Source organism: Musca domestica, unplaced genomic scaffold (genome assembly GCF_030504385.1).
Source record: "Musca domestica strain aabys unplaced genomic scaffold, Musca_domestica.polishedcontigs.V.1.1 12, whole genome shotgun sequence".
Lineage (NCBI taxonomy): Eukaryota > Metazoa > Arthropoda > Insecta > Diptera > Muscidae > Musca > Musca domestica.
The window spans coordinates 16,600,342-16,622,555 of record NW_026712155.1 but is presented as its reverse complement, the minus strand read 5'-3'; the positions used below and the strand labels follow the sequence as shown (position 1 = coordinate 16,622,555).

The 22,214-nt window shown below is 35.5% G+C and overlaps 1 protein-coding gene across 2 annotated transcripts in view; it reads right to left on the bottom strand.

The window, feature by feature from the left end:
• Window positions 1-22,214, bottom strand: part of LOC101894115 (uncharacterized) — a 281,643-nt gene that overhangs the window by 90,066 nt on the left and 169,363 nt on the right. For both annotated transcript variants that reach the window (XM_059118333.1, XM_059118332.1), the window contains exon 10: window positions 16,529-17,755. In XM_059118333.1, the coding sequence (XP_058974316.1) occupies window positions 16,529-17,755 (1,227 nt within the window). The remainder of the gene's footprint in view (window positions 1-16,528; window positions 17,756-22,214) is intronic.

Here is a 22,214-nt window from a genome sequence, read left to right as displayed (position 1 = left end):
AAAAAATCTTTAATCAGTAAGTACATCGTCTTCATCTCTATCTACGGCATGGCACGCACACACCTTCATTACAATACCAAGTGGATTTCTCTGTACGTTTCTCTATCTCTCTAGCATTTCATCATCATTAGTATTTGCTTCTTATCTTCATTAAGCAGGTTATCCAATTTAAAGGATAATTGCAGCGACAGGAAGAAATGGGGGAAAGGTGAAACAATCAAGGCATTAGAAAATTAACTGCATTGGTTGGTGGTTGGCCACGCTAAAAAAACACCAAACTACCTCCGCTTAAGCACTCAACAGTATTTTCTCTATTAAATTGGCAAATTCCAAGTAAATTGTAATTTCTTGTCATCGTAAGCTCATAAAATGGGATTGGAGGAACTTGAGAAATTTATTTCATTTAATCGCCAACGAGCGGGCAGGCAGTTGGCTACATGGGATGAAATTTTGTAATGTCTTTTTATTGGTAGTGACTTGGTTGTAAACGAAATAGTATTTTGGGCTACAACAATTGGATGCTTTTTATACCCTACACCACATAGTGGTAAGGGTATTATGTCTTTGTGCATTTGTTCGTAACATGGAGAAGGAAACGAGATAGACACATAGTTACTTTTGAGAACCTTCATAGAATCACTTTTTGAGTCGATTTATGCATGTCAGTCCGTCTGTCCGTCCGTCCGTCCGTCCGTCCGTCTGTCCATGTATTCTTGTGAACAAAATGCAGGTCGCATTTATTATCCGATCAAGATGAAATTTTGCAACCAACATTTGTTTGGCCCAAGGACGAACCCTATTGAAATTGGAGATAATCGGATCAAATTTAGATATAGCTCCCATATATATCTTCATCCGATTTCGGGTTAAATGTGCACCAAATGTCCACTATCAGTCCAAATTACCTGAATTTTGGCACACCCAACCGAGTTCGGCCTAGAAGCAAGTATATCAAATTTGGAGAAAATCGGTTCAGATATAGCTATAGCTCCCATATATATCTTTCATCCGATTTGATCTTTAAGTCCCTCACATTCCTACTATGCACTCCACAACCGTGATATTTGGTACCAGGTATTAGATGGAGCACAGAAATAGCTGTTTTAAATTTTATCGAAATCGGTTCAGATTTGGATATAGCTTCCATATATATCTTCATCCGATTTCGGGTTAATTGCCCACCAAATGGCCAATATCAGCCCAAATGGCCCGAATTTTGGCACATGTGACCGATATTAGCCTTAAAGCAAATACAACAAATTTGGAGAAAATCGGTTCAGAAACAGCTATAGCTCCCATATATATGTTTTATCCGATTTGGTGTTTAAGCCTCTCACATTCGTAATATGCACTCCACAAGAATGATATTTGGTACCAGATAAAAGATACAGCCCAGAAATAGCTGTTTGTAATTTTATCGAAATCGGTTCAGATTTGGATATAGCTCCCATATATATCTTCATCCGATTTCGGGTGATTGACCACCAAATGGCCGTAATAGCATCAATTTTGGCAAATCCGACCGAAACCAGCTTAGAAGCAAGTACACCAATTTTAAATATGCATAGTGGTGTAGGGTATCATATAGTCGGCCCCGCCCGACTTTTGAGCTTTCCTTACTGGTTATACCACAGAAATATGGCTACAGGGGAAATATATCATTTGATACGGCCAAAGCGTGCCTCATCGATATAACGATTTTTTTAGCCCTTTGGCCCAAATCCGTATTAGAGTATTTGAGTCAATCTAGATTTTCAAAATCTTTTTTTAAAATCTCTTTTGAAACCAAAAAAAATTTTTTTGAGATTTTTTTTTTTTTAATTTTTTTTTGTATATTTTATTTTCATATTATTCGATATTTATTCCGTTCCTCTTCCATTGTTTTTCACAACAAGTCAACAAAACAATTGGCATCAATTACGAGAACATTTCCTCTCAAAAATTAATTGATATACCATGAAACTGAAGAGCTATTCTCCGAAAGGGAAATGCTTCGAACAGAAAAGAAATATTTTTCAAATAAAACGAAAAAACTGAAGATAATCAGTATATTTCGGTGCTATTCAGAAGACTCTTGAAGTCTCTTCAAAAATTTCCCAACGCAAAACAGTGCCGGAGTGCTGATGATATCCATTGAAAGAAATCCGACAGCGAACAAAGAGGAAAGACAACATTTCCAAGGTCATGTAATATGCTTAATTTTGCACTTGATAAAGACGAAAAAAGAGAGAGAGGGAGAGAGAGAAAAAGCAACGAAAATGAGAAAACTCGCAGAGTGAATGGAAGGGATGTGGAGGACCTCAGTTCCGTACAAAAGATATAAAAAGGAAAATCATGGCAAATTAAGTTGGGAAACACAAAAGTGTTTTCGTGGAATCATTCGCATTGGTACTTGAACGGGTGGAATCAGTGCTTAATTTAAGAAACTTGTCGTTCATATTTTTTCGCTGTTGTTGTTGGTGTTCTTTCCGCTTTTGGCCTGCTTATTCCTCATTATGAGGACAAGATTGGTTGAACGGTCGTTTCAAGCATTTGCCATTATATCGATGTCCAACAAGGCAAACATCATCGACAACAATGATGACCGTTAAGGCCGGGTAAAAAGCCTTTATTGGTTGTTTGTTGCTGTTGTCGTTGTTAATCTTGAGAGCGAGAGAAAATAAGTTAATTTTTTTGTTAAATTAATCGCCATGTGTTGGCTTTTCGTGGGTGTGTTTGTTTGTATGTTTGCTTCGCTGCGTTGGAGTACCAAAGGAGGGGTGTGAGATAAATTAAAGAACATTTCTCCGAAGCATAGTAAAGGAATAATGAATTTCGTTGATCTTAATTAACTAGGCCTATCTAATTAAGATGATTAAAGAAAATCAAGTATTGTTGATGAAAATCAGAAAAAAAAACAACATTGTTGTGGGGCGGATGTAAAGTAGGATGGTGTTAATAACGGTGTTAATTAATAAAAATCAAGGAGATAAGGATTGATTAATCAAGAGAAAATCTGAAAAGAGCTCTGACTAAATGGAGTTCATGCAAGAAATGGAATGTGGAAAGACACGGATTTAAAAAAAAGTCAAGGACCGACAAACTTATAAACGTGGATTTTCAAAAGAATATTTTTCAAGGACCAGTCCTATAAAAGTGGATTTTTAAAGAATATTTTTTAAGAACTTCCAGACCATTAAGCGTAGATTTTTTAAAGGAATATTTTTCAAGGATCAACGTATCAATAAACGTGGATTTTTTGAAGACCATTTTCAAGGATCAATAGAGAACTCAGCGTGGACTTTTTAAAAATTATTTTTCAAGGACCTCCATATTTTCTAAAGAATATTTTTCAAGGGCCTAAAGACCAATAAACGTGGATTTTCTAAAGAATATTTTTCAAGGGCCAAAAGACCAATAAACGTGGATTTTCTAAAGAATATTTTTCAAGGGCCAAAAGACCAATAAACGTGGATTTTCTAAAGAATATTTTTCAAAGACCAAAATTCAATAAACGTGGATTTTTTAAAGAATATTTTCTAAGTCCTTCACATTATTAAGTGTGGATTTTTTAAATAATATTTTAGAAGGACCTTCACAGCATTAACAGTGGATTTTTTAAATAATATTTTACAAGGACCTTCACATAATTAAGTGTGGATTTTTTAAATAATATGTTTTAAGGACCTTCACATCATTAAGTGTGGATTTTTTAAAGAATATTTTTTAAGGACCTCCAGACAATAAGCCTAGATTTTTAGAAGTTATTTTTCAAGGACCTCCAGACAATAAGCCTGGATTTTTTAAAGAATATTTTTTAAGAACCTCCAGACAATAAGCCTAGATTTTTAGAAGTTATTTTTCAAGGACCTCCAGACAATAAGCCTAGATTTTTTAAAGGTTGTTTTTCAAGGACCTCCACATCATTAAGTGTAGATTTTTTAAAGAATATTTTTCTATTAGCGTGAATTTTGTAAACAATAAATAATATTTATTCCACACAATTAAAATCTTCCACACAATTAAGTGAAAATTTTTTGAAAAAAATATTTTTCAAGGACCTCCAGTCCATTCTGCGTGGATTTTTAAAGAATATTTTTTCAAGGTCCTCCAGTCTATTCAGCGTGGATTTTTAAAGAATATTTTTCAAGGTCCTCCAGTCTCTTCAGCGTGGATTTTTAAAGAATATTTTTTCAAGAATCAACAGACCTTTAAGCGTGGATTTTAAAGAAAATTGTTTCAAGGATCAACAGACCATTAAGCGTGGATTTTTAAAGAAATTTTTTTCAAGGACCTCCAGTCTCTTCAGCATGGATTTTTAAATAATATTTTTTTAAGGAGCTCCAGTCTATTCAGCGAGGATTTTTTAAGAATATTTTTTCAAGGACCACGCAGGTTATTCAGCATGAATTTTTAAAGAATTTTTTCAAGGACGTCAACGTGAATTTTTTAAAGAATATTTTTTCAAGGACCACGCAGGTTATTCAGCATGGATTTTTAAAGAATTTTTTCAAGGACGTCAACGTGAATTTTTTAAAGAATATTTTTTCAAGGACCAGCTGAAACATGCATTTTTTATAGAATATTTTTTTAAGAACCAGCTGAAACATACATTTTTTAAGAAGTTTTTTCAAGGACCGGCTGAATTTATTAAAGATTAGTTCCTAAGGACAAAGAGTCTAATACACGTGAATTGTTTAAAGAATGGCCAAGATTCTAAAAGCGTTGATTTTTTAAAGAATATTTTTTCAAGCACCTTCATACCATTAAGGTTGCACTGTTTTCATGTTATAATTTCTCCTTCGAATCATGTGAACCTTAACAAACCACCCTCTGCTTTTTTCGTTGCGCATTATTTCCTGGAAATCAAACCTGTTTCAATATTTCTATACAATATCCTGTTAATTTAATTACATGACCTCAACTCAAACTAGGTGGAAAGGCTTTTCAACAAAATTTTACTTCAAAAAATTAAAATTCTCGTGAAATTTGCAAAACATCAAAACCATATAATCAAATGTTGGGATATTTTTGCGAAATCCAACAACAAATTCTATCGTAGGAAAATAGAAGACCTTTGGATAGACACAAAGAAAACTGGAAATTTGAATGTAAGCTGCTGTTGCTGCCATGGATAAACTCCGGACATGAGAAAATCTTCCAAAGAAATATGTGTGTGGGAAAAAATCTGATAAACATTTTTTTCCGGTTCCGATAGTGGTGGTGAAGGTGATGATGATGTAAGGATGTAGCTGTGGAAAGGGGGAAGAGTGAGAGAGATAGGCGAAAAAAAAGTAAAAATAGGAAGAAACCCCAGCAAAAACTAGTTTCCACTTTTATGGTTACTTACAATGTGGATGCGATTGGAAATTTCCTTTTGCCCAAGATTTGTTTCTTTTGATGCGAAGGCACCAGCAGCCTCAAGGCTTTTTGTGTGCGAGAGTGTGTATTTCTCTTTTTCTACTGCATCACTATCGTAGATAGTGTTGAAATAGAGGCAAGAGGCATTAGCATAAGCAGCAGACAGGAACTTCAATATCGACATTGTTGGTCTTCCCATCTTCATCCTCATCGTCCTCGTCATCGACAAGAAGAATTCATAAATTTGCGATTTTCTTCGTTGATTTTTGTCCGTTTTCCCTTCTCTTTCGCTTCTTATATTTCTATTAAATAAACAAATTTCCGTTCAATCCTGCAGAAATGTCTATACCGCTATTTAGCAAAAGGGGGGTAAGGTTATGCATAAATCCTGTCTTCCGGTAAAATATTCCAATTCAAACTAAATGAAATGTAAGAGGACAAAAAACAAGTTTAGCCTCTATTTTAAAAGTAGGAATATGCCAAAATGTGTGTTTGTGATAGTATGAGGGTGTTCACAGGCTAAGACATTTTTGCAATGAGCTGTAAAATCGAGAATAGTAAGGGTATTTGGTTGAGACATATGAGAAAATACATCAAAATATTATTTGGCCTTGGATAATATTTTTTAAAAAATCCACACTTAATGGTGTGTAGGTCCTTGAAAAATATTCTTTAAAAAATCCTCGCCTAATATTCTGAAGGTCCTTGAAAAAATATTCTTTAAACAATCTACGCCTAATATTCTGAAGGTCCTTGAAAAAATATTCTTTAAACAATCTACGCCTAATGCTCTGAAGGTCCCTGAAAAATATTCTTTAAAAAATCCACGCCAAATATTCTGAAGGTCCTTGAAAAATATTCTTTAAAAAATCCACGCCAAATATTCTGAAGGTCCTTGAAAAATATTCTTTAAAAAATCCACGCCAAATATTCTGAAGGTCCTTGAAAAATATTCTTTAAAAAATCCACGCCAAATATTCTGAAGGTCCTTGAAAAATATTCTTTAAAAAATCCACGCCAAATATTCTGAAGGTCCTTGAAAAATATTCTTTAAAAAATCCACGCCAAATATTCTGAAGGTCCTTGAAAAATATTCTTTAAAAAATCCACGCCAAATATTCTGAAGGTCCTTGAAAAATATTCTTTAAAAAATCCACGCCAAATATTCTGAAGGTCCTTGAAAAATATTCTTTAAAAAATCCACGCCAAATATTCTGAAGGTCCTTGAAAAATATTCTTTAAAAAATCCACGCCTAATTTTCTGAAAGTCCGTGAGAAATATTTTTTAAAAAATCCACGCCTAATTTTCTGAAAGTCCTTGAAAAATATTTTTTAAAAAATCCACGCCAAATATTCTGAAGGTCCTTGAAAAATATTCTTTAAAAAATCCACGCCTAATACTCTGAAGGTCCTTGAAAAATATTTTTTAAAAAATCCACGCCAAATATTCTGAATGTCCTTGAAAAATATTCTTTAAAAAATCCACGCCTAATACTCTGAAGGTCCTTGAAAAATATTTTTTAAAAAATCCACGCCTAATACTCTGAAGGTCCTTGAAAAATATTTTTTAAAAAATCCACGCCTAATTTTCTGAAAGTCCGTGAGAAATATTTTTTAAAAAATCCACGCCTAATTTTCTGAAGGTCCGTGAGAAATATTTTTTAAAAAATCCACGCCTAATTTTCTGAAAGTCCGTGAGAAATATTTTTTAAAAAATCCACGCCTAATTTTCTGAAAGTCCGTGAGAAATATTTTTTAAAAAATCCACGCCAAATATTCTGAAGGTCCTTGAAAAATATTCTTTAAAAAATCCACGCCAAATATTCTGAAGGTCCTTGAAAAATATTCTTTAAAAAATCCACGCCTAATACTCTGAAGGTCCTTGAAAAATATTTTTTAAAAAATCCACGCCAAATATTCTGAATGTCCTTGAAAAATATTCTTTAAAAAATCCACGCCTAATACTCTGAAGGTCCTTGAAAAATATTTTTTAAAAAATCCACGCCTAATACTCTGAAGGTCCTTGAAAAATATTCTTTAAAAAATCCACGCCTAATTTTCTGAAAGTCCGTGAGAAATATTTTTTAAAAAATCCACGCCTAACTTTCTGAAAGTCCGTGAGAAAAATTTTTTAAAAAATCCACGCCTAATTTTCTGAAAGTCCGTGAGAAATATTTTTTAAAAAATCCACGCCTAACTTTCTGAAAGTCCGTGAGAAAAATTTTTTAAAAAATCCACGCCTAATTTTCTGAAAGTCCGTGAGAAAAATTTTTTAAAAAATCCACGCCTAATTTTCTGAAGGTCCGTGAGAAATATTTTTTAAAAAATCCACGCCTAATTTTCTGAAGGTCCGTGAGAAATATTTTTTTAAAAAATCCACGCCTAATTTTGTGAAGGTCCGTGAGAAATATTTTTTAAAAAATCCACGCCTAATGTTCTAAAGGTCCTTGAAGACTATTCTTTAAAAAATTCACGCCTAATGTTCTAGAGGTCTTTAAAAAATCCTCGCCTAATATTCTGAAGGTCCTTGAAGATTATTCTTTAAAAAATCCACGCTTAATGTTCTGAAGGTCCTTAAAAAATATTCTTTAAAAATCCACAATGAATGTTTTGAAGGTCTTTGAAAAATATTCTTTAAAAAGCCCACGCCTAACGTTCTGAAGGTCCTTGAAAAATATTCTTTAAAATGTTCACGTCTGAAAGTCCATTCAAAATATTTCAGAAATATTTTTTGACAACTCAAAAATATATTTCAATTCTGTCCTACAGAGCCCCTAATGTCTCATATCCCACACAGCTGGCTGCTTTAAAAATCCCTCAAGTAAAAACATGAGAAAATTGAAATTGAACTAATATTGTGAGGATTACGGAATAGTCGAGAATGTCGTTTGTCTAGGTATATCTGGAAAATACACCGCCTTCCTGCCTATCATTTCGCAGGGAAGCCGAATTTAACTTATAAGGACTTTGCAGCGCACATCCAAGAAATCCGGAAAAAGAGAGAGAATGTGATGTATTTTTTCATTATATAAAATGTTATTGATAAAGACGGAAAGATAAAAAAAATCTGAGAAAAATGAATGCAGGGGAGAAATGTGCCCAAGGATGGGAGAAGAGGAACGGAAACCCGAATATTAAAGAAAACTGTGACTGTGGAATATGGCGCGGACGATGGTGAAAAGGACTGAGGATGTTGGGTATTGGAAATATGTAAATGTTGTTGATGAAAGCCTGCCTGCCTGCCTTGCTGTTGATGATGTTGATTTTGACGAAGAAAAGAAGCGTACAATTCTACCGCCTTTCCTTAGGTTCAATGTACTTGATGAGGAGGTACGCTGGTGTTCGTTTACTTTTTGGCCTAGGGACAACAAAGCAATTAACGTTGGCTTGGTAGGCGGGCATTTTTTTGTGAGTAGGTGTTAAACATTACTCTTCCCTACCGTTAAGTGTTAAATAGAATTGAAGACAAGACCTGATGAAAGATATTTTTTAAAGAAACCCACAACTAATGATAGACTTATAAAAAGAAACAAGTAAACAAAGGCTATCGCCATGCGAGGCCGACCATGTGATACCCTACAACACTGTAATATCCTAGCAAGTGCCAGTTATTAATTTTATTTTATTATTTTAACGTCTCCACGTGTAAATCCCAGCCAACACCGACCTCACTATCAAATGTAAGAATTTCAAATTTCAAAGGGGCATCCCCCTGCCCAATCCGTCAATACCAAATTTAGTAACATTTAGTACTTATATCAAAAAAAAAAAAAAAAAAAAAAAAAAAAAAAATACATTTCTCCATCCTAGATACCAAGAGTGATCCAAAATTAGTATCATTTAGTACTTGTCGAACGTATTTGCGTACTACCACTAGATTTCAACACCAGATACCAACAGAGAATTCAATATCAAATTTACATTCTTACTTTTCGTCTAATTTTAGCACTCATTTGCTGAACAGTTCCATATCTCAATCCTACAAACCAAGAGTTATCGCAATATAAAATTACACAGCTTCAGCTCTTTCCCTTCAACCAATACCAAATTTAATACTTTTTGGCACTATTCGTACAATTATAGTACCAATTTCCGAAATCACGTCCATATTTCAATTCCAGATACCAACAGAGACCTCAATATCAAAATTGAGGATTCCTGCCATATCCCCTCACCCAATACAAAATTCAGTACGATTTAGTACTTTTTGAACAACTATATTAGGGTTTTCCTAACCCACCCCCACATCTCAATCGTAAATACCAACAATTATCTAAATATCAAAATTCAGGATTTCATCGCCTTAATTTCCCCCAATGCCATTGTACCATTTAGTACAATTATATTAGGCATATCTAAAACCAGCCCCTTCTCTCAACCACAGATGCCAACAGTGATATCAATATCTAATTTCCGAATTTAATCTCGATCCCTCCACCCAATACCAGATTTAGTACTATTTAGTATTTTTCGTACACTTATAGTACACATTCCCAAAATCGCCTCCATATCTCAATTCCACAACCCAACTGGGACCTAAGAATGAAATTTAAGAATTCCAGTCCTACCCCTCCACCCAATACTAAATTTAGTACCATTTAGTACACTTTGCACTATTATAGGATGCATTTCCGAACCACTGCCAAGTGTCAAACACAGATACCATACCATATCAAATTTCAGGATTTCAGCTCTATTCCTTCACCCAATATCATCTATAGCACAATTTGTTACTTTTCGTACAAACTTTAGTCCCCTTTTGTGGAACCCCGACAGGATTTCCTGGCTACACATGAGCAACGACTCTAATACCAAATTTCAAATTTCAAGTACTATCTGTTTACTCAATACCAAATTGTACAAAATATAGTACTGTTTTGTACTTTTCGTGCATTCGCAGTTAACTTTTCCAAAACCACCTCCATACCTCAATTTCAGATAGCAACTAAGACCTCAATATCCAATTTGAGAATTCCAAACCCATCCCACCAGCCAATACCAAATTTGGTACCATTCAGTACTTTTCGTACAAATTATAGTATAGATTTCCGAAACCACCTCCATATGCCCAGGCTACAAATAAACGACGACACTAATACCTAATTTAAGATTTCCAGCACTATATGTTCACGCAATACCAAAATGTGCCAATTATAGTACAATTTAGTACTTTTCGGGCAGTTGTAATGCACATTTCCAAAACACCCTCTTTATCAAAAAACTATCATCAGCAGAGACTTCAATACAAAATTGCTAAATTCCAGTTTTATCTGTTATCCCTTAACCGAACTCTTCCAAATTTAGTACCATTTAGTACACCTAGCACTCTTCGTACGCATTTTCAAAAACCACTCAACTTTGAATTTTATATCGAAGTTCAAGCTTTTAGCGCACAAAATATCGAATCGTACAATATTACAAGTGTAGTACCATTTTAGAACTTTTCGTTACTTTAACGTTCGAATTTCCAACAACCCCTTTGTAAATCTAACCTGCACTCCATCGGTGACTTTCATTTCAAATTTTAGAATTCTAGCTCCGTTTGTCCAATACAAAGTATTAAATTTTTGTACATTTTAGTACTTTTTGCACCATTTCAGTACGAATTTCCGAAAAACCCAGACCCATCACACGTCTACGCAGCCACATGCAAAATTTCAAGTTTTTAGCTACTGCCGTTTCGTCTGGACGTTCATTCTCGATCAGACGTTTGTTAATGGACCTCAAAAATATTTGAAAAGCAATCCGCGTTTATTGATAGGCCTTAAAAATATTTTTTAAAAAATCCACGATTACTGAAAGACTTTAAAAACATTTTTTAAAAAATCCATGTTTATTGATAGACCTCAAAAATATTTTTTAAGAACTCCACAATTACTGATATACCTCAAAAATATTTTTTTTAAATCCACATTTATCGATAGACCCTAAAATACACGTTTACTGATAAACCTCAAAAATATTTTTTTAAAGATCCACGTTTATTGATAGACCCAAAAAAATATTTTTTTTAAAAAATCCACATTTATTGAGATCTCAAAAACGTTTTTTAAAAATCCACATTTTTTGAGAACCCAAAAATATATTTTAAAAATTCCACGTTTATTGATAGACCTCAAAAATATTTTGTAAAAAAATCCGCAATTGTGGGTATATCCCAAAAATGCGCCATTCATTCTCGATCATTCCGTCTCTCCATCCTTGAGTTATTAACTTTTGACTATTAAAATATTGTTACCTATCTTCTTCCCCTCCATTCATATCAAATTATCGTACCATTATCTGGTCAATCCTTTGTAATATTATCCTCCATCATCAGGACAATCAGTGTTTTTTTCCATACAATTTCATCATATCCGGCGAAAAACGAGTTGATTTTTCATTTTCATTATTTTCAGCCATTTTACAAACAAGTTTTTTGCCTAGACTTCTTTTGATTTTATTCTGAAGCGAAGATTGGCTTTTGCTTTGTGGAGAGTGGTATATCTGGCCTTTAATAGCAAGAAAAAGGAACGACTTCCTGTTGTATCGTCCTTCTATTTTCTGTTCTCTCTCGATCTATGAAGTTCCATGGTTTTTTCTTCTTTTCGTTTTGGTTACTTTGCTGGCAGGGGCAAAAGAAAAGCCAAATCGCTTTTCTTTTGTAAAGAGAAGGCGTTTACACAAAGAAAAGGCGATTTCCAGTTTTTTTTCATTCGTTGGGTCGTTTTTTGAAAGTGCGGAGGATGTCAGGGGCAGGAGGGGAAGGCTATTTTAAAAACATGAAAGAACCATTTACTTTACATCCGTTTTCATTTTTCTTTTCATTCTTTCTTTTGGTTGTTCCTTAATCATTTCAAGCTAATGTTATTGGATCTATTTTGGGAGTGAGTGTGAGTGTATGCGTGTGTTTATATCGCAATCTCTGAGTGTGTGTACTTTGTTTATATTTTATTTATTTATTTTTTTTTGGTAATATTTGTAATGCTATTCTAATATTCCGCACAAAGTATACACCATTGCTGCCGGACACAATAAAATTTGCATTTTACGCCACATTAGAGTATTGGATTTTTTTTGAGATTTTTTTTCGATTTTGGTTTCGTATTGAAAACCAAAATAGTATAACATTCAAAGTGGTGGGATTAATATTATTATTATAGATACATATGTAGATGTTGCGGATGTGGAATAATGCGATTATTTAAACAGAAAAAAAATCATCAATATTGTGCTTAATTTAGAAAATTGCATTTGAATAAAGTCGTAACGTCATAGCTAGTAAATAGTTAGTGGAATAACTAAGGCAATGGCCACAAACATATTTTTTTTAAATCCACTTTTATTGATTGACCTCAAAAATATATATTTTTAAAACCTCTTGTTTATAGAGAGAACTCAAAAATATTTTTTGTAAATCCCCGTTAAGTGATGGATTTCAAAAATATTTTTTAAAAAAAATCACGTATATTAATAGACCTAAAAAATATTTTTTTTAAATCCGCGTTAAATGAAGGATTTTAAAAATATTTTTAAAAAATCCATATTTTTTTAAAAATCCACAATTAGGGATAAACCCAAAAAAATGTTTTTTTTTAATCGACATTTATCGATAGACCTCAAAAATATTTTTTTTTAAAAAATCCACATTTATTAATAGGACTCAAAAATATTTTATAAAAAATTCACATTTATACAAGTTGAGATGAAAAAACTGCGACCAACTTCAGACTGCTGTCATTTCTAAGCCACTCGACAGACAGCTGTTAAAATTACTCCAGTGACAGCTCATTATATTGTTCACAAGCTTGCAAAAGAATTAAGGTGAGAATTTTCCTGAAAAAATGTTAGTTAAGTTTTTACATTTGGCTGGAAAACCACAATCGGCTACCGTTACAACACTCCATTACGTGGAATTTTTAAAAAAATATTTTTGAGGTCCTTCAATAAACGTGGAATTTATTAAAAATATTTTTGAGGTCCTTCAATAAACGTGGAATTTTTAAAAATATTTTTGAGGTCCTTCAATAAACGTGGAATTTTTAAAAAAATATTTTTGAGGTCCTTCAATAAACGTGGATATTTTTAAAAAATATTTTTGAGGTCCTTCAATAAACGTGGATATTTTTAAAAAAATATATTTTTATTTTTTTTCGTTTATTGGTAGACCTCAAAAATAATTTGTAAAAAATCCGCGTTTATTGATAGACCTCAAAAAATTTTTTTAAAAAATTCGCGTTTATTGATAGACCTTAAAATATTTTTTTAAAAATCCACGTTTATTGATAGACCTCAAAAATATTTTTTTTTTAAAATCCACATTTGTTAATAGACGTCAAAAACCTTTTTTTAAAATCCACATTTGTTAATAGACGTCAAAAACCTTTTTTTAAAATCCAGGTTTATTGATAGACCTCAAAAATATTTTTTTAAAAAATCCACGTTTATTGATAGACCTCAAAAATATTTTTTTAAAAAATCCACGTTTATTGATAGACCTCAAAAATATTTTTTTAAAAAATCCACGTTTGTTAATAGACCTCAAAAATATTTTTAAAAGCCCACGTTTATTGATAGACCCCAAAAATATTTTTTTAAAAATCCACTTTTATTGATAGACCTCAAAAATATTTTTTTAAAAATCCACGTTTAATGAGAGACCTCAAAATTATTTAAAAAAAAAATCCACGTTAATTGATAGACCTCAAAAATATTTAAAAAAAAGCCACAATTGTGGATATGTCCCAAAAATGCGCCATTTTCATAGTTTTCGAAACCTTTTAATACCGGAATTACTCCTTAGAATTAGGACTAATTTTAAAACCACCTGCAAACCCCCTTAGAATATTCCTTTCCTTCAAATCCCTCCAAAGGACGTACGCATTAAGCACTAGAACTTTGGTTGGAGTTGCTTTTGCTGTTGTTTACAGCAAATCCATCTAAAACATGGGTAGCATGTGTGCGAACACACACAATGCTAATGTTATTGCTGAAAGTTTTTAATTAATTATTTTTGCTGTTTTTTTTTCGTCATTTATTCATGTAGTCCATGTAGTGTTTCCTGAGTGCGTGTGTATGTCTAAATAAAAACTTTTAATTTTACTAACATTAAAATGCCATTTAAGTTTCTTGTTTGAACTCTACGACGCATAGTTTGTTGGTATGAAAGGAAGTGAAATCAAAACCCTTTCTATTTTTTAACATTAAACAAGCATTGCCTCTCCCTCGCTCTCTCTCTCTCTCTCTCTCTCTCTCTCTCTTCATTTATATCAGCTACTTTCTTCTTCACATACCCACACTCTATTGTTACACATTTCACGTTTATTGATAGACCTCAAAAATATTTTGTAAAAAAATCCGCAATTGTGGGTATATCCCAAAAATGCGCCATTCATTCTCGATCATTCCGTCTCTCCATCCTTGAGTTATTAACTTTTGACTATTAAAATATTGTTACCTATCTTCTTCCTATCTTCTTCCTATCTTCTTCCTTTCTCGCTTCTTGTGTAGCTCAATGTGAGATACAATGGATTTCCTGAATGGCAACATGTTTGACGTGTAATGTACACCCATATCAAACCAGGCTGAAGTCATTCAGTTTTCTCCCATCAACTACTTCCGTTGGTGGTTTTTGGTTGGTGAAGGTTTACTCGGGGAGAAATCCAGCTATTGGGATTTTTTTTTATAGAAAATCATGTTATCGAACGAATTTTAATAATCGAAAGAGTTTCGTATAGGAAACCTTGATATCAAATATATTTTCTAGTCAAGTGTTTGTTATCGAACCTGTTTTAGACAGATAAACTTGTTATCGAGGAAGTTTTTCTAAAATCGATTGTTATCGAACAAGTTTTCAATAGAAAAACTTGTTATCGAACAAGGTTTTAACAGAAAAACCTGTTATCGAACAAGTTTTGTATAGAAAAACTTGTTATCGGAAAAGCTTCCTGTAGAAAAATAAGTTTTCGAATAAGTTTTCTATTGAAAACCTTGTCATTGAATAAGTTTTCTATAGGAAAACTTGTTATCGAACAACTTTTCTATAGGAAAACTTGTTATCGAACAACTTTTCTATAGGAAAACTTGTTATCGAACAACTTTTCTATAGGAAAACTTGTTATCGAACAACTTTTCTATAGTTTTCTATAGAAAAACAAGTTTTCTATAGAAAAACTTGTTATCGATCAATTTTTCTATAGAAAAAACTGTTATCGAACAAGTTTTCTATAGAAAAACCTGTTATCGAATAAGTTTTCTATAGAAAAACTTGTTATCGAACAACTTTCCTATAGGAAAACTTGTTATCGAACAACTTTTCTATAGGAAAACTTGTTATCGAACAACTTTTCTATAGGAAAACTTGTTATCGAACAACTTTTCTATAGGAAAACTTGTTATCGAACAACTTTTCTATAGGAAAACTTGTTATCGAACAACTTTTCTATAGGAAAACTTGTTATCGAACAACTTTTCTATAGGAAAACTTGTTATCGAACAACTTTTCTATAGGAAAATTTGTTATCGAACAACTTTTCTATAGGAAAACTTGTTATCGAACAACTTTTCTATAGGAAAACTTGTTATCGAACAACTTTTCTATAGGAAAACTTGTTATCGAACAACTTTTCTATAGGTAAACTTGTTATCGAACAAGTTTTCTATAGGAAAACTTGTTATCGAACAAGATTTCTATAGGAAAACTTGTTATCGAACAAGTTTTCTATAGGAAAACTTGTTATCGAACAAGATTTCTGTAGGAAAACTTGTTATCGAACAAGTTTTCTATAGGAAAACTGGTTATCGAACAAGTTTTCTATAGGAAAACTTGTTATCGAATATGTTTTCTTGTTATCGAACAGGTTTTCTATAGGGAAACTTGTTGTTAACGGGTTTGAATAGAAAAGTTGTTATCGAACTCTCAAGTATTTCGAATATTTCGATCGAAAAACTGTTGTTTCGTAAAGGACATGGTTGTCAGACATCTTTTCTGTACAAAATTTTGTTATCGATTTTTTTGTTATCGATCCAGATTTTCATACATTTTCCTTATTTTTCCACTGTTTTCTCCTCAAACTTTGAATTTCATCTCCATAATTATTTTTCTTTTTTTCGAAAAAAAATCCCGTTATATTGGAAAATTCTCAAGAATAATTCATGCATGGAATAGCAAAAAATGAAAAACAACAATAACAACAAAACTTTTACTCACCTGAAGATGGATTGTGACGTGATGACATGGACAAATTTCTTGGCAATGTCATGCAATCACCTCCCGAGCCACTGCCCGCACTGGTCATCAACATATTGCTACGGCCATCCAGCAAGGCATTACTAATACTACTGCTGGCCAGTGTCATGGTGCCATTACCACCACCCCCACCTCCGCCACCTCCACCAGGGTTGCGTCCATAATTTATGGAGCTAGCATGATGCAAAGTGCCAGCTTTTGGCAGTGTCATCATGCCGGGATTGTATGAAATATTTGAGGCGGTATTCATGCTGTTGCCGTTATTACTGGCTACGGAGACGGTGTTGGTTGGTTGGCGACCAAAGGTCTGAGTGGAGCCGGACTGGAGGGTCATGGCCCCGGCAGGATTACCACCACTCCCAACATTAACTGGGCCGGAGTTCATGCCTTTGATTTGTAAATGTTCGCGCTGGGCAGCCAACTGCTGCTGCTGTTGTTGTTGGGCATGTAATTGCTGTTGTTGTTGCTGCTGCTGTTGTTGTTGTTGCTGTTGCTGTTTGGTTGTTGTGCTGTAGGTAACATTATTAATAATTCCCGATCCCATTAGGCCACCAGCAGAGTTAATGTCCATTGCTTGTTTGGCACTGCATAAATTGGAATTGATGCCTCCACCCACACTGCCAGTGTTCATGCCCATCGGCCCGCTGGACATTTGTTGCTGCTGCTGCTGCTGTTGTTGTTGTTGCTGCTGTTGTTGTTGCTGGGATAATTGCATGGCCGTATTCGAGCACATGTGTGGCGGCGGTGGCTTAACATCGCTGGCTGTCAATAGAATGGTACCCTGATCTCCATGATTCTCCACATCCACAATAACATTGGCACTCTGCGAGTGTCCCATGTGGTAGTGGGCATGCTTTATGGGATCCGGTGGATACGAGGGCACTTGTTGATGCATACTGCGTTGCTGATATTGTTTTTGCAGGGTCTTCACTTCCAGGCGCGTCTTGTCGCGCTGATAATAAACTCCGGCAAATATTAAAACGTTCAAGATGAGCAAACTACAGCCAATCGCTATGGTGACACTCAAAGCTGTGGAGTAGGCAGCATAGCCCGCCGATTCGAAGCCAGAGGCCAGCGTATCTGTGGTGGCATTGGCCATAGTTGTGGGTGCGTAGACGCCGCCGGCAGTGTAGTTGCCACCACCCACCGGGATACAAGTTGTGTACATATTCGGCTCAACGGTGGTCACTGCAAAGAAGAAGGGGGGAAGAAATTGAGAAAACAAGAAACACAAAGGTGAAAAAATTGCATGAATATTCATTAATACTCTTTGACGGAAATGTTGAGTACCTCGCATTTCAGTGGAAGTAGTTGGAGTAGTAGAAGTGGCAGTGTGCTTATTTCATTATGGAAAAAAATCTAGTGTTATTTTTTGTGAGAGGAGGCGGATGAGAGAGCGTCTGAGAGCTGAGAGCATGGGATTTAAACAAGTTGTCTTTTTTAATGTCGTCACAAATGGTATTTGTTAAACTGTCCCAATACGAAGTCCATAAGGACTTATATCAGAGGAGAAGATCATCAGGTTTTCTGTGAGAACATCACGTCTTCTATCAGACGACCATCAGGTCTTCTGCAAGAAAACCTTTACGTCTACTGTGAGAAGACCTTATTCTGGTCTTCTATGAAGACCTTCTTCTGGTATTCTACGAGAAGACCTTCTTTTGGTCTTTTTTGAGAAGACCTTTTCCTGGTCTTCTATGAGATGACCTTCTTCAGCTCTTCTATGAGAAGACCTTCTTCAGCTCTTCTATGAGATGACCTTCTTCACCTCTTCTATGAGAAGACCTTCTTCAGCTCTTCTATGAGATGACCTTCTTCACCTCTTCTATGAGATGACCTTCTTCAGCTCTTCTATGAGATGACCTTCTTCAGCTCTTCTATGAGATGACCTTCTTCAGCTCTTCTATGAGATGACCTTCTTCAGCTCTTCTATGAGAAGACCTTCTTCAGCTCTTCTATGAGAAGACCTTCTTCAGCTCTTCTATGAGAAGACCTTCTTCAGCTCTTCTATGAGAAGACCTTCTTCAGCTCTTCTATGAGAAGACCTTCTTCAGCTCTTCTATGAGAAGACCTTCTTCAGCTCTTCTATGAGAAGACCTTCTTCAGCTCTTCTATGAGAAGACCTTCTTCAGCTCATCTATGAGAAGACCTTCTTCAGCTCTTCTATGAGAAGACCTTCTTCAGCTCTTCTATGAGAAGACCTTCTTCAGCTCTTCTATGAGAAGACCTTCTTCAGCTCTTCTATGAGAAGACCTTCTTCAGCTCTTCTATGAGAAGGCCTACTGCAGCTCTTCTATGAAAAGACCTTCTGCAGCTCTTCTATGAAAAGACCTTCTGCAGCTCTTCTATGAGAAGACCTTCTGCAGCTCTTCTATGAGAAGACCTTCTGCAGCTCTTCTATGAGAAGACCTTCTGCAGCTCTTCTATGAGAAGACCTTCTGCAGCTCTTCTATGAGAAGACCTTCTGCAGCTCTTCTATGAGAAGACCTTCTGCAGCTCTTCTATGAGAAGACCTTCTGCAGCTCTTCTATGAGAAGACCTTCTGCAGCTCTTCTATGAGAAGACCTTCTGCAGCTCTTCTATGAGAAGACCTTCTGCAGCTCTTCTATGAGAAGACCTTCTGCAGCTCTTCTATGAGAAGACCTTCTGCAGCTCTTCTATGAGAAGACCTTCTGCAGCTCTTCTATGAGAAGACCTTCTGCAGCTCTTCTATGAGAAGACCTTCTGCAGCTCTTCTATGAGAAGACCTTCTGCAGCTCTTCTATGAGAAGACCTTCTGCAGCTCTTCTATGAGAAGACCTTCTGCAGCTCTTCTATGAGAAGACCTTCTGCAGCTCTTCTATGAGAAGACCTTCTGCAGCTCTTCTATGAGAAGGCCTTCTGCAGCTCTTCTATGAGAAGACCTTCTGCAGCTCTTCTATGAGAAGGCCTTCTGCAGCTCTTCTATGAGAAGACCTTCTGCAGCTCTTCTATGAGAAGGCCTTCTGCAGCTCTTCTATGAGAAGACCTTCTGCAGCTCTTCTATGAGAAGGCCTTCTGCAGCTCTTCTATGAGAAGACCTTCTGCAGCTCTTCTATGAGAAGGCCTTCTGCAGCTCTTCTATGAGAAGACCTTCTGCAGCTCTTCTATGAGAAGAGACCTTCTGCAGCTCTTCTATGAGAAGAGACCTTCTGCAGCTCTTCTATGAGAAGAGACCTTCTGCAGCTCTTCTATGAGAAGAGACCTTCTGCAGCTCTTCTATGAGAAGAGACCTTCTGCAGCTCTTCTATGAGAAGACCTTTTTCAGTTCTTCTATGAGAAGATCTTCTTCAGCTATTCTATGAGAAGACCTTCTTCAGCTCTTCTATGAGAAGACCTTCTTCAGCTCTTCTATGAGAAGACCTTCTTCAGCTCTTCTATGAGAAGACCTTCTTCAGCTCTTCTATGAGAAGACCTTCTGCAGCTCTTCTATGAAAAGACCTTCTGCAGCTCTTCTATGAGAAGACCTTCTGCAGCTCTTCTACGAGAAGTCCTTCTGCAGCTCTTCTATGAGAAGACCTTCTGCAGCTCTTCTATGAGAAGACCTTCTGCAGCTCTTCTATGAGAAGACCTTCTTCAGCTCTTCTATGAGAAGATCTTCTTTAGTTCTTCTATGAGAAGACCTGGAGCTCTTATCATAGAAGACCTGGAGGTCCAGGTCTTCTATGAGAAGACCTACAGGTCTTCTATGAGAAGACCTCCAGGTCTTCTATGAGAAGACTTTCTGGTCTTCTTTGAGAAGACCTTCTGGTCTTTTATGAGAAGACTTTCAGGTCTTCTATGAGAAGACCTCCAGCTCTTCTATGGGAAGACCTCCAGCTCTTCTATGAGAAGAGATTCAGCTCTTCTATGGGAAGAGATTCAGCTCTTCTATGAGAAGTGATTCAGCTCTTCTATGAGAGGAGATTCAGCTCTTCTATGAGAAGAGATTCAGCTCTTATATGAGAAGAGATTCAGCTCTCCTATAAGAAGTGATTCAGCTCTTCTATGAGAAGAGATTCATCTCTTCTGTGAGAAGAGACCTCCAGCCCTTCTGTGAGAAGAGACCCTCAGCTCTTCTGTGAGAAGACCTTCTGGTCTTCTATGAGCAGATCTTCAGCTCTTCTCTTAGAAGTCTTTCTGGTCCTTTTTTACCGGTTTTTAATTTGAAAATCTATTCCTTATTTAAATTATTCATTTCTGAACACTGCTGACGTCCATGACACATATTTGCATCACAATATTGTTTCTAAAAATATCCTCTTGGCTGTTGACAGCATTTGCCAGCAAAACGTTAATGTCGCGGAAATATTTTTACAGCAAATGTGTTTTTGTTGTTGTTCGCTTTTTGTTTAGACTTTGTGAAGTGGGAACACTTGAAAATGTCTACAAAGTTTCCCTTCCTCTCGTTTCGTTTGTTGCACCTTGCATTGTCAACCATTCATCCAAATGGGTGACCAGTTTTAGACGGCGGCGTCTGGTCATTTTTTGATGTCTGGCATCCGTAACTTTAATGTTGCGGGATGTTGGTGGCGTTGTAGTTTTCTGGAGACTTTAGAAAATAGGCTAAAAGCTATTGTTTTGAGACTATTTTTATTTGAAATGGTTTGCAGGTTTGTTGTTTAAAGGATGTTTGATGGTTTCGTTGTTAGAGCCATTTGAAGTGAGTTGTGGAGTTTTAAAGGAGTGGGATGTTGTGGAAGAGTAGAGTTTTTTTTTTTTGGGTAAATGAAGTAGTTTGTTTTGGTTTTGAAGGAGTGAGGATGTGGTTGTAGGATTTTGTTCGTAAAGTTGACAGAGTTAAGGATGTGAAATGAATATATTTCAGAATTGAGTCCTAGAAGCGAAAATATGAAGCGTCTGATGAAAAAATTGCAGCCAACTTCAGACTGCTGTCATTTCTAAGCCACTCGTCCGACAGCTGTTAAAGTTATTTCAGTGACAGCTCATTATATTGTTTACAAGCGTACAAAAGCTTTTTGGCGAGAATTTTCCAGAATGAATGTTATTCGTGATGGCGTTCAATCGTGATAGTGTGATTTCTTTATATTTGGCTGGAAAACCACAAGGGGCTATCGTTAGAGCTCTCCAGCATTTAAATGGGAATAAATCTTTTGTGTCTTGTACCATCGCTTGTTACCTTGATACTGGTAGCGTAGCCCGACGTCAAGGAAGTGGACGGAAGAAAACAGCAACATCAGCAGAAATGGTTCGAAAAGTAAAGAAGAGACTTCATCGAAATCCGCGTCGCAGTGGCCGAAAAATGGCTCGTGAGCTGAACATATCGCCAAATTTCATTCGGCAAATATTGAAAAATGAGCTCGGGGTAAAGCCATTGAAATTCCAAAAAGTGCAAGAACTTACACCGCAACAGAAAGAAAATAGACTCAAAGAACCTAAAGAGTTGCTTCGCTTGGCCGAAAGTGGTGAACTGCCGAACTTGGTTTTGATGAGAAAGCATTCGTTGTCCAGCAGTTTGTAAACAAACTAAATGATCGTGTTTACTTGCAAAAAGAGGTTAGCTGAAAATGTGCACCTTCGGTTGGCCGCCAGAACTCAAGCGCCGGCCATGGTGATGGTGTGGGCCGCCATAATAGCCGCTGGTCGCTCTCCGCTCGTATTAATCGACCGTGGCATCAGAACAAGTACC